The sequence below is a fragment of the Euwallacea similis genome, chromosome 4, assembly GCF_039881205.1.
Source record: "Euwallacea similis isolate ESF13 chromosome 4, ESF131.1, whole genome shotgun sequence".
NCBI lineage: Eukaryota > Metazoa > Arthropoda > Insecta > Coleoptera > Curculionidae > Euwallacea > Euwallacea similis.
The window spans coordinates 436,456-463,264 of NC_089612.1; the positions used below are offsets into that span (position 1 = coordinate 436,456).

Consider the following 26,809-nt stretch of genomic DNA (forward strand, 5'->3'; position numbering starts at 1 on the left):
TTTAATTCACTTACTACCTCTAGAACATAAAAATGTACATTAACAAGACACTTGTTACTTAGTGTATTATACGTATGCCCCGAATGAAAAATGTGGTCTTCACTACCGTACGATGTTACAACCCATGCGACGTAATACTGGCGTACATGCGTAATAAACTTTAATTTCCATAATACAACATGTCGTCGTATTTTACCTAAGTTGTAAAGTGCTATTAACATATAGTTGTCTGTGCAATTATTATCAAAATAAGTATGTTAATGGGTATTTTGTCCTGCGACGAGGATACAGGTTTTGCACGCTAAACCAAAACATTTTTAAGGTTAAAAAACGAAGAATATTTTAGGAGAAAAGCCAGGCACTTTCATGTTTAAATGAGTCCATGTGAAATAGTATGCCTTATTATACCAGATCTCATAAGAGCACCAACTAGGAGTCTGTTGATAAGAGGAATATCCCCAGATCTTTGATTGTGCTTAGAAGATATTTTCGCTCAGTTTTCGATTTTGAGAGTTCGCATGCAAAATAGTCCAAGAATTGTGTATCACATCTCGATTTGAACACAGTGATTCACTCTCCTTTTCCGATTTATGCAGTTCCTGTCCAGTGGTTCCAAACAGGTTATCGTAATAATGTGGAACTCATTGAAAGCAATGACGCAGGTCATAAGGCCGCAGCAATTTGTTGATTTCTAATCACCTGCTCGTCTAGTAGTTTAAAATTTTCTCAGACCTTTTAAACGACTGAAATTAATGCAGAGGCCTTTGTCCAAATCAATAATAGCAGTAATAAGTGCACCGACGAGACCTAACGATTGACCTATGTTGTTAACTGACTGAGAAACTTTATTGTAAGGCCATATCATGAAGTTAGGTCACAGTCCTAACATACGCACGACAATATGTAGAAATTTTGTTACGTTTAATTTCCTCTTCCGCGTGCAAAATCTTTTTGTCGAAGTTGACGATTCTTTACTGCGACCATAAACGGCTCGCTTGACACCATCACCAAACGATCGCGTTCTGTGGTCCATTACATAAAACTAGCCCATTATCTATAATTTCACGCCAATTTTTATGCAACCGTAATGTGTAGCGTAGAATACAACGATTTGAAGAACTATTTGTTTTCGGTTTTGAAGAGGGAGACCACCTGAAGCAGCGACCATCACGCTGCTTTGCAACCGTCCGATCTAGTGCTTCCAAGCTCTTCGATCGCGGAGGTTTGACCAGTTGTACCTGATTAACGGTTGCGAGGAATAATTGTGACATTCTGTAAACATTGCTATGTGGCCAAAGCATGGAAGTTAATAGCAGGCACCCGCTTCTCCATCTAGAACCAGGGACTTTAAATTATCGTCACACAAACTGATCGAGGAATCCTTGACGTTTTAAGGTACGTGGAGATGAGCACAAAGAAAAAAATCTTCCTAAATTTCGTAATCAAAATCTGTGTAACACCAACCAGAAGCCTTCTCTTTCTCTCTGTCTTCTACGAGGCGAATTTCAATTGTAGAAATCGTGTTTAAGCCAACTACTTGTTATATAAAAACTGGTGATTCATTGGAAAATAACGCTTACGGTGGCTGAGCATGTGTGTAAATGGATCAGTGTTTTAAGAGAAAGTAAAAATTACGGGTTTTGTCAATCTGGTCGTGCATAATTAATACCAGAAGAAGTAGTGAATTCGTACTGGTAATGAGCTGCCCTGACACACATAGTACGGATTCAATTAGTGATTCGAACCATCGTCAGCAGGTTAGTTAGCAATAATATTTATGAACAAAGCTCTTTATAAATTTCGGTTTTGCTTCACCTGCAGTAAGACAAATCACAACGGATTAATTAACTTATGGTTTAATTAACTAGCACTTTGATCTCACAGTACAATTGTTACGTCGGTGGTCAAGTAACATAAATTAAAATAATTAGATAAATATAAGTGTGTGATTTAAACAGGTATACATGGAGCCTCGCCGAGGATAAAACATGGCAAATTTAGGCTTTCTTTCATGAATTTCAAGACTTCGAGGGGGAGAAGAATGAGAGAAAAAACCACGGACAGGAAAATTCGGAGCGGAAAAAATCAGGAAGGAAAAGGAATTATGAGAAGGAGAAATTTTTCAGGGCAAGCAAAAAAGTTCTTCACAAATAAAAACACGGGACAAAATCAAATATGAGAAACAGTGTGAAAAAGTTCATTGCAAAAAATTAGGGAGATAAGAAACAAAAAATATTGAGGGCAATAGAATAATTTATTTCTATTGAAAGTATGCCAGACAGAGAAATGGCGAACCAAATTTACTTATATGATAAAAATGAAATTTTGAGAAGGGGATAAACTCTTAGAAATTCTTCTTTCTTTTAACTCGATCCGTTTTTTTTATTTTTTCTGCTGTAAGCACTCACGATGAGCGCGTTGTTCGTCTTTCCTATATTTCGCTGAGGTGCCAGAATTCTGTCAATCAAAAATTGCTCTATTGTCAGAAGAAATCGTCATTGATTCACCCATAAGCAAAAAAAACAAAGTTAAAAGGCTTACTAACTGAAATGAGTCATTTTATAAACCAACACATAAAATATAGGGTGTGTTGCAAGAGGAGAAGAAACCACATACAAACAATGAAAACATAACATTGAAAGGCATAAAAAAGAAAACGAATACTTATGTAATCAAGACTCGTCGAGAAAGTAATACTAATCCTTGCTAAGAAGAAAGCCCTTAATTTCCCTCCTAAACTTTAACGTGGGTAGTTGGGCTTTCAACTCTAAAGGAAGGTTATTAAAGAGCTTTTTGTCACCGTAAATGAGTGAAGCTTTAATCTGTTCCGTGAGAGGAATCAAAAACCTCAAAAGATCGCCTACGAAATATATTGTAGAAGCAGAGCTCTCAAACATTGAACTCCTAATTAGATCGCGCATCGGACAAAATTTTCCAGGTTAAAAATGCAGTACAAAGTAAGAATCTCATTCTTAATGGACAGATGTCTCCAAGAAGTTCTGATGTTTAATACGACGCAAGTAACGAAAAGCGCGTTTTTGAGGTGTAAAGAGCGGCACAAAGCCAGTGCAAACCTCACCTAAACAAGATATGCCACTGCTTTGTATGTGAGAATTGATTAGAGGATATTACGCATTTTTTGAAATATAACAACCCACATTGTTAATTATTATTTTAAAGAGTAACAGTCATGCAAATCTATCGCAAACCATACTACACGTGTTGGCCAAACCGAAGCGAATCGTCAATGAAGAGGCACTGTACCGATTAATACCGGAGGTGCACAGTGAGTCATTGAGAAACGATTTAAAGTGAAGAATTTTACTTTTTACTGGTAGTTTGAAAGAGTTAGTCGTACTGGCACCTGCATGATTAAGAAGAGATCTTGATTAACGGTGATTGGCAGGGAATTTCACATTCCGACAACTCCAAATAATGAAGACATCATGGGCTAGGACAGTTAATTTACCAGCTATAGGCAGCGAAATAACATCATTGATATAAATTAGGGAGAGTAAAGCCGTCAAAGACACTGAAAGGCACCAACGGATCCGCAAACCCCTCGTCATCAACAAACATTTTCTCTCGAGACGATAGCTGAACAGAAAAAACAGAATTGGACCAATGGAGGTCCCCTAAATCAGTAGGCCGTAGTGTTCCAAGTGAAATCTAGTGGTCCATAGAGTAGAAAGCTAGCGAAGAAAGAATATTCATAGAATGAATATATTTGAGGACATTTCCAAAGTTCCTTAAAAATGAATGAGAGTTTAACCTAGTTAGAAACATTTTGCCCATTTTGAGTTGATTCTCGTTAGAATCTCCTTCTTTCCAAGGCCATTGAAAGATTTTTAATTTTGGGAGGCTGCTTGGTACCCCTCGAGTTTGTTAAAAATTCTTTAAGATTTCAAAACACATGACAAATATATTTATTTCATACTAAGTTTATCGAAAGCATTCCCCCCCCAAAGTGTTTTTCCTCCCTTAAGAATGTTTTGGGTACTTTGGTTTGCTCAGCGCTGTAAACTCCGACTTGAGCTTTCTTAACGGATTCGGTAATTGATCAAAATTTATTTTGTAGTGATAAAGTATGATTTGTTTTAGTTATCAGCCGCTGCCCATTCAAAATTCACTTTCTTATATTTCTTGAGGCAGTGGCTGTGCGACTTGTGGCCTGCTTCGTGTCGCTTCCTGCTGGAGGAATAGTGTGGGAACACGAGTAAAAAACTATGGAATTTAGGAAAATTAAGGACATGGACTTCTTCATAAGTAAGATTTATGTCTCTAAATGTCTTTTCAGGTTTAATTATTGTGTGCTCAACACGGATACAGTCACTCAATGCCTTTAAGTGTCCAGAAGAAAGTAGTTAATTTAATTTGATTGATAGTGATCGTTATCTGCAATTATTGATTCATAAATTATGGAATAATTCTCCTAGATTCCTTATCTGTATATATTTCAGTAATTAATTTTCGCAGAAAACTTAACTGTACTTAGTGTGGTTCAAATGAGCAAATAAAACACAGGATGAGCGAACATGTATTTTCTCTTCCTAAGGAAGTGTCCCAGAGAAAAATATAATATTGTAGTTTCCTTTTGCTTTTTTTTGCATATTTGTAATGTGTTTTTTTAATAGCTATATTGACCACATGTTCATTGTTCTCAATTAATGAAATACTTAATAATTCTTAGGCAAAAGTTAACATTGTTCCTGATGTAATTTTATTCATGGGATATTTTCAACATGTTTGAACAGCGTTGCGTATTAAAATTACCTTATATAACGAAATTCTTCGAAAATACCAATCTGCATTTCGGTAGCAGGTAATATTTTCAGTCGCTTAAGTTTCCTTAAGTGCTATTAAACCCTCGTTCATTTCAACTACATTCTTCATTTCCCCAAGGCGTACTAATTATCCGTAGCTTTTTGTGCAGATAAGGAAACTCATCTTTATCAGCCGTTTACTGGATGTATGTCCTTTTCACTGATTCAGCAATAAAAATTTGAAAAAATCGTGATCCAAAATAACATTACGTGACTTTAAACTGGCGTGCTAAATTCGTATTAAACTTCTAGCCTTGAGAGGTTGTATAACGTACATTAAGAAAATTTAGTATATTTGGTATTGTGGGCTTTTGAAAATGACCAGATAATGATGAGCGTCCAAAGAATATCGTTTAGTTTTGTGTCATTATTGTACAAAAGAATTACTGGTTTCACGACTCTTCTAAAGGCTTGAAGAAACTTCATAAAATGCTCCCTTTATGTTCATGAATTGAATTTTAATTCTGGTAATAACGCAGCAGTTTTATTTGAGTTTTTTCCCAAGGTATTATCTACATATTTGCCAAGGTTGTGTTTTATTACTTCATTACTATTGTAAAAATATCTCTTGGCAAGCAAAGAAACTGGTGACAAATGTAGGAAAAAAATTTAAACACCTGGAACTTACTTCTAACGTGCATAAAAATCAAGTCTTTTTGGCCTTCCAAAGATTTGCATGTCACATTAAATGGTCTTGCTCCTACAATAATAATTTATGTAAAACGACCTCAGAACCATTTTATCAAAAGGAATATCATTTAACGCATTAATAATTTAAAATGTCATTATTAACATTTAAATCACTCTTAGAAGTATTCTAAATAAATTTTTACAAATGGCTAGTAAAATCGCTAAAGTCAATAAAATCATATAACCCAAGGACAGTAAATATTGATTAACGTAAAGTTTCTTAATATTTGCGCACATGATCAAAATTGTTGCATATTCATGTATTTAAATTTTGATTTTGTGTATTTGTATATATTATTTGTGTTTCCGGGCTAGTAATGATATTTGACGGTTTTGAGCAGCTGTTGTAGCTCTTTTCCGAGCTCTTTTCGAACGATTTACAACATCATTTGTGATATTTTTTTTTTATTCGCGACACATCGCTTTGCGAAACATCTACATTTTGTGCAACAGCCGTCTGACGAAGATCTTGTAAAAGAGTAATTATTTTTACTGTGGTAAAATTAGAAATTCTGTTTCTAGACATTTTAAAGACCGCTAGCAAAATAAAATAAAAAATAAACTTTCGTCTGCAACTAGAGGAAATGCCGATATCAATAAGATTCAATAAAACCATGGTAATTTTTTCAGTTCTTTTTCTCTATCTTTTCCGCTGGAGTATGCATTACTGTATGCATGACTGTTTGCGTACCCCAACGAAAGAAAGCAGAGAGCAAAACTAAAAAAATTATAATGGTTTTATTAAATTCTATTGATATCGGTACTTCCGTTAGCTGCAGACTAAAATTTATTTTTAATTTTATTTTGTTAGCGTTCTTCAAAATGCCTAGAAATACGATTTCTCATTTTAATAGAGTAAAAGTAATTATTCTTCTACAACGAGGTCTTCGTCAAACGGATATTGCACCAAATCTAGATGTTTCGCGAAGCGATGCGTCGCAAATAAAAAAATATATATCACGGCTCAAATGATCTTGTAAATTGTCTAGGAAGAGATCGAAAACGAGATGCAATAGCTTCTCAAGATCGTGAAGTATCATCAATAGCCCGGAGAAACGTAATAACATCTACAAAAGGACAAAATCAAAAGTAAAATACAAAAAAATGCAATAATTCTGATCGTGTGTGTATATAACTCAGAATGCATTTATCTTAATCAGGTAAAGTTAAACTTCTCAAATCTTTTTTCAGTATTATTGTTGGTATTCGACTGATAAGAATTGCGTCCATTTAGTCCGAATCCTAGAGGACTAGACCTGAGCGCAAATGCCTCAGCGCAGTTTTAGTACAAGAAATGCGGAAGACAATGAAAGCTTCTGAGTCATCTCCGAAGGAGGCAGATATGCGAGGACGGGTGACGAAAGACATATTGAACTTAAAAATTCCTTATTATCGTCGCTTTGAAGCTCACTTACCCAAAAACGTGACGCAAACAACCTGATGTTCATGAGTGCCACTTTAATTGTTCTACCACTTTAACCGTAGTTAGCTAATTCTACCAAAATTAGTGGGTATGCTACGCATACTTGAAGCAGCAAACTTCTCTGTTTAATAGATATTATATTTTCAAATAGTACCCCCCAATTTAAATTTTAAATTGCCACTTTACTTACGTCCAGCGCAAATTGCCTCAGCTTTACACTTCACCATCAACGCACGTTGGCCCCTCGTTTTTCTTAGCTCTTTTCGAGCTTCTCGCCAATGTAGATTCGGACTAAATTTAAAATAACCAGTTCCATTGACGTCATTGATCAGGGATTCCCCATCAGGAAGATTAACGGCCCCTTCATGATGGTAACACTTCTCACGGATGTGGAGGGATTAATCCGTAAGTTGCATATATCAATCGCCGAACAATTTATTGTGGGATTTTGTCGAAGAGAGACTCCTCCACGGTACTCGTATATGTCGCACAGGAGCACAGGCAGTGTTCCTTGGAAATCCTGCTCATTACCCGACAAATACTGTGGAAGTAAAAAAGTCGGTGAGAAGAAAGTAAATGGAACGATTAGGCGTACTACTATCAAGAATCGGTTTTTTTGCAACAATCTGCGGCATAAATGAATAGTAAATTACCTCAGATTGTAATTTATGTAGGAACTTGTAATACTGGCGCATTGCCTTTTCCCTGCAGGCAAGATATTAATTATCCTTTTACAGGTAAATAACCTTAAAGGCAAACAAATGATCTAAAGCATTATTGAATAATAATGAAGGTTCAAATGATAATGGTTGGAGTGATCTCCAAAACGAAGCCAAAACATCCCCTATAATGGGAAATATGCAAATTATGGTTCATATTGGCATATTTATTGAAGTGACACACGTGTGTTAAGCCAATTAGCGGTCAGGTACAATCCTCGTGAAGTAAAGCAAGCTAACGTAATTCCGCGTAAATTTACTTTCTGTTAATTACATTGTTTAATGTCCAATTCTAGTTTCCAATTACTGTTAATGTATATGTATTTAAGTGTGACGACTTAGATACGCTAGGGCCTAATGGTCTGTGGTCAATGGCTCTGATAAGACGTGGCGTGTTTCGCAACTCCGCTGCAGGTGAAATAAATTTAACAACAGCCAAGAAACGAAATTTTCCGAAGTTTCGATATTCACAAAATATCGGCCTAAAATAAACCTTCACGAACCAGAAATGCGGTTTGTCGCAGCTACATCTCCACCGAGAAGCATATCTCAGAAAGTAAAGAAGGTAAACACCTACCACTCCTGCTGAAGCATGTTTATATAATTCCCATTAAAAAAACTCATTTAACTTTAAAGAAATGTCGAGGAATTTTTGGGGAGGAATTAATTGGGTTTTGCCAGACTTCAAATTTCATTTAATTCCAGGTAATTGTATAAGAATTTCAACAATTCTGCGCTCAACTGCAAGTTACTCTTAGTGAGAACAACTTCTGTTACCATTGGTGAAGAGAACTTTTCGACTGCTTTTCTGCGGTTGGCTGGAACACATATTACCAGATTTTATCAGTGTAAGCACCGTTTCGCATGCAGTAACCATTCAAACGGCACCGTTTACTCGGTCAAAAGGTGAGAGTTCAGTGAGAAAGTTTACTCCCACCGAAACTGTGTAGAGTGCCTATTCGCTGGGAGAACGAATATCGAACCTACGTCGATCTTCAAAAAATGAACGAAGTTTTCATCATCGGGTTCGCCTTAAAAAGTTTCATTTTCTCCCAAAACCAATTACCTGAAAGATCTCCTACGTGTTCTTGTCCATGGCTTTCATCTATTATCTTGCATTATAGCTTAATTTTATCATGGAAAAATATTTCATGACATAGTCATAATAAATTCGTTGTTCGGAATTTGATGTTCGCCCAGTGTTTGTTCGCTGAATGAACACTTACTTAATATCAAAAGGGCTGCAGTTTAATGTTGACGAAATTGGCAGTGCTTGCTTGGCCGTAATTATGCGAGCTCGGTTGAGAAATATTAATTCAGGATAATAGCTTAAGGACACAAATGACGAGATACATAAGTTCAATTCACTGCTACTTTGTGACGCACCCTGTATATCTCTGAACACCGCAGAATGGTGGAATTTTTAAACTCCTTCAATTTTTATACAAGGCGTTTTTTAATAAATTGCATATTTTTCGAGATATTTAGGGGTTGCCGGACTTTTCGCACATGGTGTACATCGAACTCCGAACAAATTGCGAAGTTCATTCGGTCACAATTAATAGTCCTCGAACCTAATTGCCTTGATTTTCCACTGATCGGATGGAAAATTCTACAAAAACAAAAAAGAAGACGAAAATGTTTAGTGTCAATAACTTACCAAAGTCGAGATCAGTGTGGAGAATTAAGTCTTTTGATGGAATTGGGAAGACATTACTTAGGACAAATAATTTGGACATCGTACGTAACAATCGAGTTCAAAGCACAGATGCTTAACGAACTTCGTCAACGTCGAATAGCAAATTTTTTTACGTTATCCCCTCGGAGCAAACGGCACCGAAGTCGTTGTTCGGCGTTCGATATTCGTTCAGTGTTTCGTTGATGGAACTCTTGGGTCTACTTTTTCGAAGGAATCCCATACAGATAAGAATGTCTGGAAAGTTTTGAAATTTTTGCGTCATTTCAATTGGGGTTCATTTTTTATTTCGCAAAAAGACGGGACATTTTATCCACAATATAAATTTTCTTAGAGCACGGGGCCTATCCTATATATGTGGCTGTTCATAAAGGTTTAAAGAAGGAACATAATAACGGTATCCGTCTAAAGTAGAGGACGATTTTCTACCCCTTCATCAAAAGCTCTCAGAATATAACTAGGAACTGCTGGAGGTTAGTTAATTCTAAATTGAACGATGTTGTTTCAGAGGGAAATGCCGAGATTGATTCTGATAAATTTAATTATCACTTGTAAATTCCTAAATCTTGGTATGGTAGGTAGGTAGATAGGTACCTTTTTTGATACGTCATAGCTCGTAATACTACTTAACAATTTTAGTTATTTCTCGTAACTGGTCTACCTTTAATTGTTTTATTTAACAATTCTCAGAAAAACGATGTTTTGAAGACCAGAATAATTATAACGGTGATCTAATATAGTGACGTTACTGCATTAACTATTACTAATAATCAGTTCTATAAGTGTGATTATATTCATTAGTGTTATTTCACACTGTCACTGTGATTTAGATAGTGACGAAAAGGAAGGAACGGGAATCCCTATTCGGATATGACTTTCACCTTTCCAATAAATCAAGATGGAAACCTACATATTTTGTCTTTTTCTTATTTACAGGAATCTTAGGGAGGCATGCCTGCTCTCCGCCTTTTTGGCAGGAAATGGTTAGCAGCCTCGGACGACCTTGTTTTTCCTGGACTTTTTGAAATAGGTCTAAGAATATTATGGTAAGTCAAAACTCTATCTGACTTATTTGAATTTGACTTTTTTAAATTGCCCATAAGATTGTTCAAATCCTTTCCCTATTAATCGATGTTCTGTCTTATGTATGGGAATGGGACATACTGTATTTTCCTCCTGAAATATACAGGGTAATTCAAATTCTTTGCTCACCCTTGGGATCTCCAAAACTATAAAAGATACTAGATCGCTTAATTTGGAGCAAAATTCCGCATTTTCGAGCTTTACTAAATGCCGTTTTCAAATTTGGAAAATTCCGATTACGTCCAAAGATAATAGAAAAAAATCGAAATTTCTACAAACGGCTTTTTTTAAGTTATTTAAAGTGATTTTTTTTTTTATGAATTTCACTGCCTTATAGGCACGTTTGCCGCTTTATAAAATTATGTCATTAGACTTTAAATACAACGTTTCGGAAATTGGGAGCCATCATCAACATTTGTGGAAATTACGGGTTTTTCTATTATTTCTGGAAACAATCGAAATTTTCCAAATTTTAAAATAGCATTTAGCAAAGATCGAAAATGCGCAACTTCGTCATAATTTAATGCCCATCTTTCATGAGTTTCGAGATCCTAATGGGGAGCTGCAAATTTGAATTACCCTGTATATTGTTGAAGTTCTCGTTTTTCAACCAGGAAAAGTCTCGTATAACGTGCCCCACTCTGTATATACCAGAAATATTTTTTCCAGGCTATCACTGTTAATTTGCGTCCACATCAAGTATTACGACGACACGTGGAAATGCTCAAAAGGTGGAGATTTCGTACGAATATATATAATAGGTACTCAAAAATTGACTCTATTTTGTGGGAAATTTCTCATAACCTCTTTGTTTAAGGGACGATGGCCCTACTTTCCGCAGTTATTATAGTCTTAGTGGCATTGGTTAACCAAAGCGCCAAAGGTTCCATCACCAATGTGGACGCCAGAAAGCTCGTTCCTCCTATCCTTTTACTTAAACTATTCCTCATCATTCCAGAAGTAATTCTCAACGTTTTCGGAACCATGTGGGCATTCTGCCGAGATATGGTGATTTGTCCTTATGAGGGCCACTTTTCCAGAACCGTTATCGAAGGTATTCACCAGACCTAACTTTTCTCACCAGCATTGTGAAAACGTCATTTCAGCTTTGGTGATTTTTAATTGGGTTCTCTTTGGCCTGGCAATTTTCGGGCTTGTAATGGTGTTTGACCCTCTGGGGTCTAAGAGGTACCACGAGGTGCAAGAAACTCCTAGTGCTGGCGAGTCTCTGCGACACAGGAAAGGCACCAGTGTATGGAAAAGACGCTTCCGATGGGCGTTTTGTTGGATGAGGTCTGACGAACACGGTCACGAAGCTTTTCAACAGGTATTCAAAGCACTGATTTAAAATGATGTTTTGTCATAATATGGTATTATGGTTATAGGTAGCAGGTCTCCTAAGTGCTCTGTTCAGGAGCACTGACTTGGTACCATCAGATGTCCTGGCTGGTTGTGTCTTGCTTCGAGTTAAGCAGAAAAGGGAGACTAGAGAAATGAGGAGAATTTATATGTTATCGGATGATGAACCTAAATACACCACTGGTAAACCTCCTCTCAATCGTTGATAGAGTAAACTATATCTAATTTTTTGTAGATGTAAACAAAGTGTTCTCTATAGCGCCACGATGGATAAACCTAGAAAACGCAAGACACTTTCTTCGCTTATCAATGGCGGCCTATGGATGGCCTTTCGTGATGTACCTCCACTGTGGTACCGGGATATTTCGGATTCTGAACAATGTATCATGTTGTTCCTGCTTTGGAAATCCACAATACACCATGGTGTTAGAAGACAACTGCTGCTTCTGCCATTTGGCCGGTGTGAAACATCTTTCGAAAATCAACGAAGAAGACATTCTGTTTGCCTCATTCAGAAATCATGTTTTTGAGGTATGTCTGTTCAACATCACAAAGTTAGTTCAAGCTTATAATTTTCAAGTAATTAATTATGTAAATGCAAGGTTGACGTCCCCATTTAAATTATTTCTGCATACATGAAGAAATTGCCAGCTGAATGAGTTCTTTTTTATTTTTATGGTTGCAAATAAGAATGTGGGAGCTCTGAGTCGTCAGAAGAATTTCTTGAATTTGTTAGAAGTAATATCATGTTCCAGCTCCCCTTTTGCGTCATCATCGACCATAAAACCACCAACCTTGTGGTGGCCATCAGGGGTTCAATATCTCTTCGAGACATCTTTACTGACCTAACGGCGACTTCAGATAAATTCGAAGCGGACGGACTACCACCGGACACCATGGCCCACAAAGGAATGATTGCAGGTGCCGAATATATTGCGAAAAAGCTTAAAGAAGTAAGCTTCTACGAGATTCAATTAATTATTCAATAATTTTAACATAAATACCTTTCCCTGCTTATCTCAGGTTGGCATCTTGGAAAAAGCCCAAGCAATGTACCCGGGGTACGGTGTAATCCTCACGGGACACAGTTTAGGGGCAGGAGTTGCATGTTTGCTCGGCTTCAAGATAAGACCAAAGTTCCCGGATCTCAAAGTGTATGCTTTTGCTACTCCAGGTTTGCGTAATCCCTTTTCATAATATTCAGACGTCTAACTACGTGTGTTTCAGCGGGGCTATTAAGTAGAGAAGCTGCAAGACTATCCGAGAGCTTTGTCTTTACAGTGGGAGTAGGTGACGATTTCGTGATGAGGCTTGGAGTGGACAGTATCGAGAATCTCAGAACTGGAATTATCCAGACTCTCCATGCTAGCAGATTGCCGAAAGTATAACGTAGCTTCTCATTAAAGAGACATGACTAATTTGAATTGGTTTTCCAGTATCGAATTCTACTTAATGGATTGGGATATACTCTGTTTGGGGTGCCTTCACGCGATTTGGAGGCTACCTGGAAGGACGAAACTTTCCCAGAACCCACTAGGTCACCTTTATTGGATTCCATAGCGATTCCTACCGTAACAGGCTCAACGGTAATTAAGACAGTTTATTTCATATTATCCAGTATAGATCCATTTCCTTCACTTCAGGAAGCAGCCCTTCTTTCCAGAGACTTGAACGTGAGGAGATTTTCAAAAACCAGGCTCTACACTGCTGGAAGAATACTGCACATAGTCAGCAGGAAAAAGACCAAAACCGACAAGTATGTTTAAAGTTACTGATAATGCAGTCAAGAAGTTGATTAATGATCTTTCAGAAAATCTACTTCTAGTTGTCCGAGTTACGAAATGAGATGGGCCATTGCTGAAGACTTTATGGAACTGAAAGTTATGCCCAGGATGTTGCTGGACCACTTGCCAGATAACGTGTACAAAGTTTTAGACACTGTTTTAAGGGAGCAGAGAGATAATGTCAGTGAGATAATTTAGGAGATTGTGTTAGATACGTATTGCATAAATAAATATTATTGAGTTTACAGAAGAAAGGTAAGGTCTGTTTGTTACAGCTCTGCGAAAAAAACTCTCAATATTTCCTTCCATTCTAAAAAGTGTTATATTATTCAGTTAACACTCCGTACAATTTTTCCATTCATTGAACATAAAATTAGTTGTTTAATTGTCTTTGATACCAATTTTTTCAATTCCTTGGAAAAATTGCTTTCATCCGAAGTCTGGAGAAAGACTTAATGAAAATCAAATATTTGTTTGTTAATGACCCATTAAAAAGTTTTCAGAGCTAATTATTTACAATGATAAAACGTAAAACAAAGAAAATCGAGCTATTAACAAACAAGTTGTTAAGGCTTGTTCGTTAATGTTAATTATTTGAAGAAAACGTGGAAGAGGTGAAATGAGGTACAAGAGCAACGAATTTTAGAAGATTGTTGGAACTATGTTTAAGTGTAACTTTAAAAATACCCGTTAACAAATAAGAAAGAAGATATAGGTTTTTGAAATGATTCAGGACTGGGAAAATTTACCAGGAAAAGTAATATCTTCCTTGAAAGGCAGGAAAAGAATGGACTTGGACTTCAACCATTCTGTTTCCCGGGAATCTAGGATCCAAATTAGAGGCTAAATTAAGAGCTTCAAAAATCGTCTTTGGACCTGGAAGTCCATAATTTTATTCGCTATACTTATGTCTTCAGGTATTAAAATGTAAAGTGGTAATAAATAACAACAAATATTTAATTCTAACTTCGTAAAATTTCTTAATATAGCAAAACCTCTAACTTTCCTCCAACCAATTTTCAGGATTAACTATTCTTGTGTTATGTGTCCGATATTATGATTAATACGTAAATCCTGTATAAAAGTTTAATATATCTAATAGACATTTATACTAATGCTCTAAAATAAGCATATGAGAAATCGACATTTCCTCGATAGTCCCCTTGGCTTTTGCCAATAATGGCAAATAGCAATACCGAGAAACCTACAAGTAGAATTACTTTCTATTAAGCAAAATATTATATTCGAAACCTTTAACTCCTTCTGACATTAAACTTTTCCTGTTTTAAAGTAACTGTGACCTTAAATTGCCTCTTAAAACTTCTGCAGCCATATTGACAGACTTTGTACTAAACTTAAGAAAAAACTCTTTTTCAAACGAATTTAAACAACCAAATGCGAGACGTCCCAAGTGTATCCAGGCAAATACCTTGGAACGGGTGGCAACTGCCCCTGCGCACCTCCCTCCTCGATTCTCCTCTGCCTGATGTCCGTATCTCCAGGCCACGCCCTTTCTGGACCTCCGATCTGGCCAATTCGTTGAAATTTATCCACCACGTGAGATATGGTGACTGCCTCGTTAACTCCATTTGACTTTATGCGTCTTTGAGGCACAGAGGAAGCTCGAAGAGTTTTACGCTTCTAAAAAAATTCAAACCAGTTAGGGTCGATAGATCAGATTCTTGGCAGCTTTACTAAGGAGACAATATGCACGGAAACGTTAGAAAAAAGGCAGAGCATTAGTCAGTTTCCATGGAAATTATCTTCCAGGTAAGGTTGCCAGTAGCGGTCCTTATGGTGTTCAGCTGGTTAATTATTTTTAATATAGAATCATCTACTATGGTCTAAAATTAAGTAAATGTGATGCGGTTAGTTCTTCTACTAGTAGACATAAACTGGAAGATTCACTAAGTATTTATTTAGGATTAGTGATGGTGCAACCAAGTTTGTAAGTTCATCATACGCAAGACACAACACAAGTTTAGTGTGTAACTAGGCGATACGCTTTTGCATGTTAAAATATGAAAAGTGTGTGAGAAGAAGGTAAAATCGTATAGATGCTACGATATCATACTATAAGCTTTAAGAATAGATGCTCACATTTCTATTTTAAACTAGTTGCATATTGCAGATGTGACTTTAGAGTTTTCGGTCCTGAAAAAATTTGCTTTGTCAGTGCTTGAAATTATATTTTTTTGTGGTGGATAAGCACAACGAAGGGCATAAAAATAATTTGATGTTAACGTTTTCGTTCATAATCGATATAAACGTGAAACGTTTTTCTTTCTTGCTAAAATAACTTTATAAACCGAGTTATAAGCAGATTTACGTAGAATGGCATAAATAAGAAAAATACGGCATTTCCGGACACAGTCACACAGCGATCAGCTCTCTATGAAAGTCTCTCAACTTCAGGTCAAAAATTACAATTATTTTAGCAGAAAAATTACTCAAAAACTTCGATGTCGCAAGAGTTTCCTCACCTCGACGCATCCTCTCCATTTATCAGCCGCATGCCTCGCCAATTCCATCCTCTTCTGCTTCTTCATCTGATGTTTCTTGTAAACCATCTCGATGACTATGAGACCCATCCCCCCTATAATACCTGCCCCTACAAGAATAAACACCCCAGCCATGTTCTTCAACCCCAACGTATTAGGTGTCTTCTCAAATTGCTCGCACTGTTGCGTGTTCCCTTGCAGGATCCATTTGTTATCCAGACTTTCCATAAAACCACCTGAAGCACCATTTTGTAGTTTTAACAATGTTGGCTTGTTAATTTTACCTTCGTGGAAATCGAGTATCGCTAATGTAACGTCGTCTGACCAAGGAGAGCCTTTCTGCAGGCCAATTCCATAGCCGGATCTACCGAAGAGCTCACCTGCCGTCACCAATTCGCAATCTTGCGCAGCTTCGAATTCCAGTCTGGAACTGTCCCATATAAACGCCATAAGATTCCTATAGAAACCAGAGACGCTACAACATAATAATTCCTTTTAGGATTTATCGGTCGTACCCAGCTTTAACATCTGCAATAGCCTTTTCTGCAGTGTCATAATTGTTAGCCTCCATAGTCCTGTACATATTGGACAATTCTACTTGCCTCCTAAAATACATATCCACCGCAGATCCCCTCACTGTAGCACATGTGAGGTTCTCCATGGTATTTCTCAGCTGCCAAACAATTAACCTCACAGAAGACTTACATAGTATGGTCACATGAAACTTACACGGGCATCGTTGATTCCAGTCAGCTTAGTCTTAGGCCTCTCCAGTACAAGGAAAGCTGCCAAGTTGGCAGTGTACGAGGCTACAATTATCATTGCAAATCCTGCCCATACCATCCCCAAGACTCTAGCAGAGAAGCTTCGAGGGGTGCCTTCTCCAATCCCACTATTCAACAGAACCCCCCAAGCAAACCATATGGCACTGGAGAGGTTGAGGGCATCTTCTTCGGTACCGTCTGTGTTTGCTAGCTTGAATCGGCCAAATGGGGAAAATCTGTCTAACAAATAGAGGACCAGGGCCACTACATGCACTGAGACCATGACTAAGATCCATAAAGTGTTGCTGAATGGTTGCAAGAAGGAGACTAGAGTCGACGATCTTGAGGGCTGCAGAAGCGATTTGTAAAAAGACTATGGAATATAGAAGACTTATAGTTACTTTTTTTTCTAATATGGTTATCCCTTGGTACTTAAAAGGTTTGCTGAATTCGATGAATTCAGCTCTTTCGGGATTAATGGTCAATGGAGCGACAATCATGTCAGCTCTCTCTCCAACCAATTCTCCAATGAGACCATTCCACTCTTTCTTGTATATTCCAGATTTGTTGCGCAAAATGTAATTGCCAAACTGCCCATCTGGCGACAGGGCCAGGCTGTAGGTGAAGTTGATCTTTTTTGATAGTTCTTTGAGTAAGTCCATGCAGTAGCCCTTACAGCAATATTTAGCTGTAACTGAGGTAAATATTGTCGTTTTTTCTCACAGCAATTAGCGTGAGTTATTTATATACCATCATGTGTCATGGTGAAATGCGGACAAGGGATTTCATCATTTTCACACGTGCCAGGGCCCTCTAATTTTCTCACGTATACAAACGGTTTTTCCTCGATTGTTAAAACTTTCAGATGCGTGGGAATCATAAACCCTTCGGGCTTCTCATTTTTCCTCCCCGGCCAGACAATTATTTTGTCGTCCACTTCCAGCTGCATCTGTTTGACCTCCTAGAGATACCCGTTAACTCTTTAAGCCCCAAAAACTTTGAATACAAAAACAGACCTTGTTGAAATAGTGTTTGCCCACATTTATCCTCTTTTTCTTCCTCTGTATGTTAACGATGTTGTATTCGGCATTGATCCTATCTCCTTGGTCATCAAAGGCCACTTTTCCAGTCTCTCCATTAAGCAGCTCCTGTTTGCGTATGAAGTTGAAAAGATCTTTCCCTGTTTCCCATATAGAGCCGGAATTGTCGCAATCCTTCGGAGCCGCAGTGATTTCTTTGCTTTGGTTCATGTCCTTCAAAGCTGAAGCTAGGACATATCTAAAAATCGAAATTGAATCATATTAATACCTTTTAAGCATAAAAATTACATGCTGTCCTTGATGTGAGCCCTCTCATCAGCGGCGTTTACCAACTGAAGCCCTAATATACCCTCTGGAACATTATCAGCTTCCAATGCTTGCTCAGTAACTATCCAGGCATATCCGGCATCGGTCATGTTCAAATTTGCAGCGTCTCTGAATATCACCTTGGCGTCATTTTTGCTGAAAACCACTCAGACTCAGAATCTGTCTCAGCAAATTTACTAAAACGTACTTCGCATACATAAGGTACACCCTGGCCTGGGCACTTTTGATGTCCAGTAATTGACTATGGAAGCTGGTAAGCCCCGTCTCAAATTCGATTACTGTTTCCACCTAGACATTCTTAGTTTCAGCAATGTTTTGAAGACGGTTTTTATTTTACCTGAAATTTAATCTCTATGTCATCTTCCAAGCTCTGAGAAGTGGTTTGAAACCTCCCCAAAATGGACCTTCCATCAGTATCCGAGCTGTGTATGAATATGACTTTTTTGTAGTTAAAATGCTTTAGCATTTCCACCCAAACGTCTGCCTGATGTGAGTACGGGGGCACGGTTCTCAAAAATGAGACATGTATATTCTGAATATTACAAAACATTGAGCATTTTCGTTGGATCGCTAAAGAGAATGTGGACCTTGTCTGAGAAGGCAGAATCTCTGGAAGAAATACCGATTACGGGAATATGATAGAATCCGCTAGTATACGAGACGGCTGCAGGGGAAAGGTCTCCGGATAGGGGATGAGAAACTACGACTGCATAGACCTAAAAACCACATTAATTTGTAATATACAACAATAATAAGTAATAGGTTGTAAAATTCGACTCTATGTATGTGGATCTCGGAAACGGTATGCAAAATCGATAAAATGGAGGCAAAGTTGCCTATTTTGGCGCTCAACAATAATTCATTAGCGAATTTTTAATAATCTTAATACTTTTGGAAATATCCGATAAAACCCGAAAATTTTGATTTTCGTTTTTTTTCAAAAAACACGAAAAATCATTATTCTGAAAAAGCTAATTAATGAAACATTATTATTATAGTTCCAGCAAGATGGTGTTCCTGCATACCATGATAAAAAAATTACCAATTTTTTTAATCTGTATTTTCCTAATCGATAGATCGGGAATCGGGATGTAATATATTGGCCAGCATGATATCCTGATTTGAATCCTTTAGATTATTTGTATAAAGGATATATGATTGATGTATATATGATAAAGTTCTAAATTGGTACCTGTTTAGAAATGAGGTATTTGCACACGCTCAACGCCGTCCGAATGGGATTTGGATCCATGAGGATCGCAGTATTATAATAAGTCACTCCTTTGCGAACAAAGGTAGAATCAAAATTCAAGTGCTACAAAAAATCATACCGATATATTTTCATAGGACTAATTAACGGTAAATAATACTCACAGAAATGGTGTCTTCAAACCATTGTTTACTCTCGTTGCTGCTAAGCACTCCTCCAATGTTATATGTCGTCGGATTTGCATACCAATCTCGCCCGCGGTCTCTTTGGCTCACTGTATTTAGAAAATTTAAATAATAAATTAAATATGTTAAATATGTAGAGAGTTTAGATTTAAATATCATGTTGAAAATAAGAACAAGCGGGCTTGTTTTTGTCTAGAAGGTCGGCACACATGTAACTGAGCAGCTGGATTCGCGCTCAGCTACCGCCCTACCAGGTCTGTAGCTGAATTAATTTTTAGAACTATGAAAAAAAATTTTAACAAAAAAAAATTTTTTTTTGTTGCATTGTTGGGCATAAATTTGGTTACTTTCATGCGTTTCTCGCTATCGTAACAGCATTTGCAATAAAATTTTGATCAATCTTCTCGTTTTGATTAAGGACCGGAATCAAATATTTTTCCCCGTTTATTCACATGGACAAGAAATTGATTTTATAGTCAGTTATTTTATGTCTTTTCCTTCCAAACAAAAAATATGAAGTTCTTCCCTGCGCTTCCTATAGCAACGCTCTCCAAGCGAATATTGATTTTACCCAGTTTCTCACTCTGGACCAACATAACTTCAATTCTGGTTTCCAGAAATTAATTTATTATTATTTTAGGAGATTTCCAAGCACCTTGTTAAGATCTATTAGATAACACGTAGAATCCACATTAATTAATAAATGCTTTAAATCAGAATATTTCAGTAGGAAAAAGATGTTCTGCTGATAGATCCTCAGACTGTATTTTAAGAAGTAATATCGGTTAGTTTTATTGGAAATCAAATTTTCAAACAAACTTGTTTTTTCCCATTTCTTTTCTAAGATTTCGTTGAAACTGCTCCCAGATAAAGTAACGAGAAATTGGAAAAACATAATATTTGAATATGACACTCCCCTAATCTTCAAAATCATGTACAAACGTATTTTCTTTACAGTACACGGTCGCATTTACAAGAGTTACCTCAATACTCTACTGGTTTGTAACTTATCCTGTAACAACCAGTAGATAATAGCCTTACAGTCGCTTGTTAGAAACCGTAATTTTTGTAAGTTATGTTGCAATCATACTTTTTATACAATCGAGAAGTAAAAGTAGCTAATAACTCTTTTTTCTTCTAAATATTTTCACATTCTTTGGATTGGTTTAAATAGGAATTTCCAGTGATTTATTATTGCGGTCGTAAATACTTACCACAATATCAGCAGTTTCATATCTACGAACAGCTAAATTAAATCTTATGAAAACCATAAAACAGGAAGTTCTGTCTTTCGTTACACAGATCTAATAATTTGGTCTTTGAAAACGATGTCCATCTTAACAAACAAATAAAACACAAGCAAAAACCGCACTGTTTTTATTTGTGATAATAAAATACAAATTCAAACATACATTTTTCAAACAAACGCCCCAGCTAAAATCTAGTTATTTCAAGCTTACATAACACATAGTAAAAAAATTTAATGTATAAAAAGTATAAAAAAACATTACATTAACAGTACCGCTCTATCATGCATATAACAACTCTATCAGACTACCCTTCGATGTTTTTAGTCATAAACCACCTCTGCGTAAAGACCTTCTGTTTATGAGTAATAGGTACTTCTTCTGAATAACTTCCTTGAATTTTATGAACACTAGGCTTCAACCCTCTCACTTTTGAATATTTGATTTTCTTAAATTTTCCCAAAGGTTTGAACCTTTTATCTAATTTCTCACCAGGTTTCGCATAATTGTATTTGCTATTGCTGCTGAATCCCTCGTAAAACTCATAGGGGGGATAGTTAAAATCGTCTACAGGGTGAGCGGGGTATTTATAGTAATTTGTAATTTGTTTGCTGTCGTCGCGATCCCCATCTTCCTCCTCCTTGTCGCTGTCCTCTGCTTCCTCTTTGTCACAATCTTCTTCAGCCTCCTCATTGTTCTCTTTTTCAGCATTGTTCTTAAATTTGTACTGCGAAGGCTTAAAGAAAGTGTTTTCGAAATCCATTATTTGATAATCGTTGATGTTAAAAGGTTTGATTTCATCATCACCATTATTACTTTCCTCTTTCTCTTTTTCCTCCTCTACAACATTCAAACTGATAAACCAATTTCTCTAAAACAATAAGTTCATACCTTTATTCTCATCTACCTCAGCAACTTCTTCCTCCGGAGCTTCCTCCTCGCCTTCCTCGTCCTCAGGTTCACTATCACCCTCATCTTCGCTCTCTGGATTTTCCTCAATTTCCTCTTCCTCCTCCTCCTCAGGCTTCTCCTCCTCGTCGTTCTGCTGAACTGAAGAGGAGGGTTGATCAATTTTCTGCATATCCAGAGGAGCATTGAATCTAGAAATAAAACCTCTCCTCCGAACTCGACCCATAGCAAATCTAATCCAAGTTACCCTCCAGTTTGTGTTATAGGCGGTAAATAGTGGTTGTTGGATATCTTCCCCAAAGTAGTAATTGCTCGATGAAGAGCTCCAGCTCCTCCATGAGTTTGAACTTGGTACGGATAAGGGTTTTTTCTTTGAGCAGGATTGAGTAACGGTAGATTTTGTTTTTGCTGGTTATGGTAGACCCGTTTGTGATAAATACTGTGGGGGGTAATCTTTTCCTCGGGTATTACTTGAGTTGGGTTGTAGACCAGAGGAGTACCTAAATTCACAAACTGGCCATGATTTGGATGTATTGTGCCCAAGGGCTGAGGTGCATGGTTCGTATACAAGTTGTGTTGAACTGGGTTGACTATCTGAAATATTCTTATTCCGTTAGGTGGTTTATGATTTTTTAAATACACATACAGTTGCTGAGGTTGCAGGATGTCTCGCAGGACCATTCTGAGGTCTTGAGGCCAGGCTAACTGGATACAACATCAACGGTTGGCTAGGGCGAAAAACATTATTACTGTTGGCAGTAGGATGAAGAGGTCTAACTGGTAGAGAAATTACTCCAGGTGGATTTGCATGTTTCTGGTAATAAGATCTAGGAGTGTTAACTTCAACATTAGGTTGACGGTAAGAATTCAGTTGCAGATTTGACAAGGTACTAGGAGGAGTTTGCTTAAACTCGTACAACACCTGTTGGTCAGCAACTTGATTATTTGCATCTACCTGCAAACTCAACATCAAAAACACCAAATTCCCTCGGTATTTCATAGAACCTGAGCTGGAAAGCCGTCTATGCTAAGAGTACTCAAAGCAAGCGGCTTTTGAGTTATAGCAGGCAGGTTCCTGATTACTGAAGAGCTGGCAGCTCCCTGGAGTTCTGCAACAGCTGCAGGTTTTGCATTATCCAGGTAATAGAAAATGGGTTTCGGTTTCTCATTACCGGAGTTTCCCTCTACTGAGACCTTTCCGGTGTTATTCGGTGCGAGAAGGGGGCTTTTTACAGGCGAAGCGTAGAGGAATGGAAGGAGTAAGTAAAGGAATATAGCAATCTGAAACATGAGAGGCATGTTAAATTTTGATGTATGTTTCTACAAGTTCTTTTTTTTAATATTACACAGAATAAATCCAAAATGTTTCTATCTGGTGGAAATTCATCCAGAATCTCCACGATAGCAATGCCAAAAATATCTGCTATGGTTAACTAATCTTAGGAAATTCAAAGAGGGGACCAATTTCCACTTTCCTTTCTTGAACGCTAATTAAATTTCCTAAAACATTCAATCATCCGCGTAAACACTTCCTTGTTTGAGACTTCTAATTTATTTACCACATTTTTTAACCACAACAGGTATTCATGGTAAAGCTACTGTGAAGATCCTGGACGCATTTCCAGAAAATATAACATCCTGAGTGAATCCACAAAACGGCAGAGTAAAGACCTGCTTTTTTTCTTTTTTTTTCCAGCCTTTCCAGGCTACACCCGCATGTGCTATCCCTTTGGAGAGACATACATATATTCTATGAAGTGTAGCGTGTACTTATTTTGTATCCACATATGCTTGATGAAACCAATAAGTACGAACACATATCGTCGAGTTGCTCAGAATCATCTTCGCTTTCTGCTTGAATACTCATGAAATTTTGCGAAAAAGAATTTTCCTAACGTGTTCAGTCATCCGCGTAAACACCTCCTTGCTTGCGATCATGCCGATGCGGCTTGGATGAAATTGGAAGGAAAACTGTAAAGGTTTATTTTTAATTTTCGCTTTTTTTCATTCTTTTTTTTTTAATAATATTTTTTCTACTTAAGATTTTTAAATGGGTTTTTTTATTCGCATTTTAGAATTAATTATCGAATATACATAACTTACAATAAATTAAAAATAGTTTTGTTTTATGAGTAAACTCAGACACTAGAAACAAGAGTTACCCAACGCATTTCTCTTTAAACGCAAGCAACCATAAATTTGATATTGTAAGTTAATTGTGATTTATAATTAAAATTATTACAATATATTCTTGCATAGAAAACCATTGAATATTGCTTGTTTGTCCCTGGCCCAGAAAGTAGTAGTGCTCAAAAAGGGTATGAACTGTTGCGTATTCAAGAAGCTCTTCGTTTTCCTACATTTTTTTCATTAATAGCCCTAAGGTAGTAATGAAAACATGCCCTAGTGATATTTAAATTAAGAAGAACTTGTTGAGAATTTTATATGATTGATGGTCAACCACATCGCTCACCGTTATTTGATATTTAAAACAAATAATACAGAGTGTACCATAATGAGAAGATCAACGCTTAATCACCTATGCCTTGGTCAAAAATGTATATCGATTCATGGTGATATACTTAAATGCGAAATTGTCCACCTTTTGGAGATGCAGCCTCTCAAAGTCTTACTTTTTTTTAATTTTGCAGATAGGTCGAAAACGGCTATATGGATTACAATGAAATTTGGTATATAATCTTTCTGCTTCTTGGGGCACATTCGCCTTGAGTTATTCTTCTAAACCATCAGGGGTGATGGTCTAATTGCTGGAAGGTCGAATGTTAAATACACCAGAACTTTTTATTCACTCATGAACACGGTTAGTTTTTTTAATGAAATTCCCGGTCTGTTACGCAATGTTTTCTCATCTCTTATTGAATTTTGATTTGGACCCTCAATTAAACGGAAAATTTGTTTTTAATTTCTATCTCTGGAAAACAAGCTACGATGAATGTAATGCTGTTTTTGTGCAATTGACAAAAATGCCGTCACCAGCTCAACTCATTGTTGACAATGTCAGCAGTGTATACTAATAAAGAAGAAATACCTTCTTAAGACTCTGAAAATCCCAAATGAATGGCCAACAATTCGCCATTGTGATACTTTCACCAAAATGATTTTAAAAATTATAAAAATTCCACAATGAAGTAAACAAAAAAAAATTCACAACAGGATTTTTATATCCTGAAAGGGCTTTTTCAGAAGACTCAGTTGATTTATAATTTTGGAGCACATTTTTTCAGTTTTTTAGACAGATATGAACTCTATACTATATAGAACAATGTAATTAAGATATTTCAGTACTTGGAGCTGTTTCAATTGGTCCACTTCTAAAATCAATTAAAAAATCATCCAGGGGATTCGTTATCTCTGCAATGCGCACTTTCTTATACAGGGTGCCCCAGGTTTTATTGCATTCTAAGATGGGTTGCGCTCACAAAAATGGGACCAATTTTTGTTTGTTTCTTAGCTACACGGTATAAACGTTTTTTAACAAATAAGAATTTGATTTTTTAAATTTCTGAACTTTCTGACTATTTCAAAACGAATTTCTATGATATTTATGATTTTTTATTTATTTATATTATAATATATTATGATGAAATATTCACAACCCAACTCTGCCTGACTTAATGACAATACATCACAAAAAGCAAGAACTACGAAAAAATGTCAAGAGGCAGTTTTGGCTTAAAATTGGATTTTCCACCTCGTGATGGTACTAATATTTCTTTTTTCCTATCTATCAAGGGACCAAAGCTATCAATGAGAGACTCAGTACCCATAACCCCGTCACTGGAGACCTTGGTCACTTGAAGTTGTTTATTCTTGTAGCACTTTATGGGAACGTCCTGTATATCAAATTTGGCTCCAGTGGTTTTGACACTTCAGAAATAGAAAAATAACTATATTTTCTCTAAAACTTTACCACTCTGTATCTCAGAAATTGGAAATATTAAGAACTACGTTTATATGGGAAACCCACCTTAAAATGCGCAACTCTAACCGTTTTCGAAATCCTGGCCGTAAGCCCTGGGTCGCCCTGTATAATTTACACTTCACTTCCGCATAACACACTGAGGACTTACTTGCACAATCATGTTCGAACCATTTGGGAGACTAGCAATCTAACCATTAAGCCTCACTATTGATAGCCAATTTCTTTTATAGATTATCAAAAATGAAAAAAAGGCCGTGGATAATATCAGAAATCGAACGTCGATCTTCGTTTTTGTGGTGCGAGAGTGAAAATTGTCTAAAAATCAATTTGTTTTCGTCTAATATACTTCTCGCATTCCGCATGATTTGATCTTATGGTCAAGAGCAATTTTTTCGTAACTGTCTATAGCGATTTTGAGGTTTTACGAGGGTAATTGATATAACCTGATATGTAATAAAGAAGGATTTTACGTAATGCCCCTTTATTGGCCGTTCTGTTGACTTTCCTCATTTATTACATCAAGTCAAAAAGTGTTGATTCAAAAATCTGCAGACGTGATGGTTAATCAAAAGAAAACGCCGTAATAAAATCAATAACATGATTAAATAAACTAGATCGAGAGTTATTCAATTTAATAAGCGGAAACATCGAGAGACACCGCCTGAAGAAATAAAATTAATAAGAACAAGGAAAGGCTTTGCACATTCCATGGCGTAAAATAATTATTTTATTTAAAAGACACATTTTGCAATTTCGGTGAATATGAAACATTACGTAGTTCTGCGGTTTATGTGTTGGTGACACTTCCCTGATGGAGCCCTGCTAACAAAAACAGAACGTAATGAGATTTATCCCTAATCATTACGCTCTCGAGGCTCGAAGCTGACTCGTAGCTAATTGAATGGAACATTTCTATTAAACTTAGAACATAAGTGCCAAAAAAATTATTAAACCTTTTGTTATGTTAATGTTGCATGACCTATTGCTAGTGCTCGGAAATTAGCACTCTGCGGCTTTTAGCCACATTAGCATCTCCGCAAATTGTCGAAGAAAGACCAATATTTGCACTTTCGAATCTTTTTGCTTCCCATAGACCTGTCTATGCC

General features: G+C 36.7%; 3 protein-coding genes and 1 long non-coding RNA gene across 5 annotated transcripts; 2 read left to right on the forward strand and 2 right to left on the reverse strand.

The window, feature by feature from the left end:
* Positions 1 to 1,161: 1,161 nt before the first annotated feature.
* On the forward strand, positions 1,162 to 13,831 carry LOC136408262 (diacylglycerol lipase-beta-like). Its single transcript, XM_066389139.1, has 13 exons — positions 1,162 to 1,395; positions 10,288 to 10,397; positions 11,104 to 11,195; positions 11,252 to 11,488; positions 11,541 to 11,761; positions 11,820 to 11,976; positions 12,029 to 12,324; positions 12,549 to 12,746; positions 12,817 to 12,967; positions 13,021 to 13,175; positions 13,230 to 13,379; positions 13,437 to 13,549; positions 13,604 to 13,831. Exons 2-13 carry the CDS (start codon positions 10,303 to 10,305, stop codon positions 13,773 to 13,775), a joined length of 2,037 nt encoding a protein of 678 aa, XP_066245236.1. The 5' UTR covers positions 1,162 to 1,395; positions 10,288 to 10,302; the 3' UTR covers positions 13,776 to 13,831.
* Positions 7,981 to 9,771, forward strand: LOC136408641 (uncharacterized). Its single transcript, XR_010752116.1, has 3 exons — positions 7,981 to 8,220; positions 8,361 to 8,561; positions 9,686 to 9,771. It is a non-coding gene; the product is annotated as an uncharacterized lncRNA (long non-coding RNA).
* A 629-nt stretch (positions 13,832 to 14,460) lies between the features above and the next one.
* Positions 14,461 to 19,814, reverse strand: Nmdar1 (NMDA receptor 1). Of its 2 annotated transcripts, XM_066389061.1 has the most exons (15): positions 19,584 to 19,814; positions 19,402 to 19,524; positions 18,797 to 18,925; positions 18,547 to 18,741; positions 18,397 to 18,497; positions 18,171 to 18,344; positions 17,859 to 18,120; positions 17,593 to 17,803; positions 17,244 to 17,536; positions 16,808 to 17,191; positions 16,594 to 16,751; positions 16,363 to 16,535; positions 16,061 to 16,314; positions 15,678 to 15,731; positions 15,085 to 15,218 (listed from the first exon to the last, which is right to left on the reverse strand). In XM_066389061.1, the coding sequence occupies exons 1-14, from the start codon at positions 19,761 to 19,763 to the stop codon at positions 15,717 to 15,719; spliced, it is 2,652 nt and encodes an 883-aa protein (XP_066245158.1). In that variant the 5' UTR covers positions 19,764 to 19,814; the 3' UTR covers positions 15,085 to 15,218; positions 15,678 to 15,716. The 2 variants fall into 2 exon arrangements, with proteins under 2 accessions (XP_066245157.1, XP_066245158.1); XM_066389060.1 differs by lacking the exon at positions 15,678 to 15,731 and having other exon boundaries at positions 14,461 to 15,218.
* A 1,344-nt stretch (positions 19,815 to 21,158) lies between these two features.
* LOC136408742 (uncharacterized) lies at positions 21,159 to 25,985 on the reverse strand. Its single transcript, XM_066389884.1, has 6 exons — positions 25,852 to 25,985; positions 22,766 to 23,041; positions 22,407 to 22,715; positions 22,008 to 22,354; positions 21,743 to 21,951; positions 21,159 to 21,691 (listed from the first exon to the last, which is right to left on the reverse strand). Exons 1-6 carry the CDS (start codon positions 25,861 to 25,863, stop codon positions 21,159 to 21,161), a joined length of 1,686 nt encoding a protein of 561 aa, XP_066245981.1. The 5' UTR covers positions 25,864 to 25,985.
* Between the last annotated feature and the right edge of the window lie 824 nt (positions 25,986 to 26,809).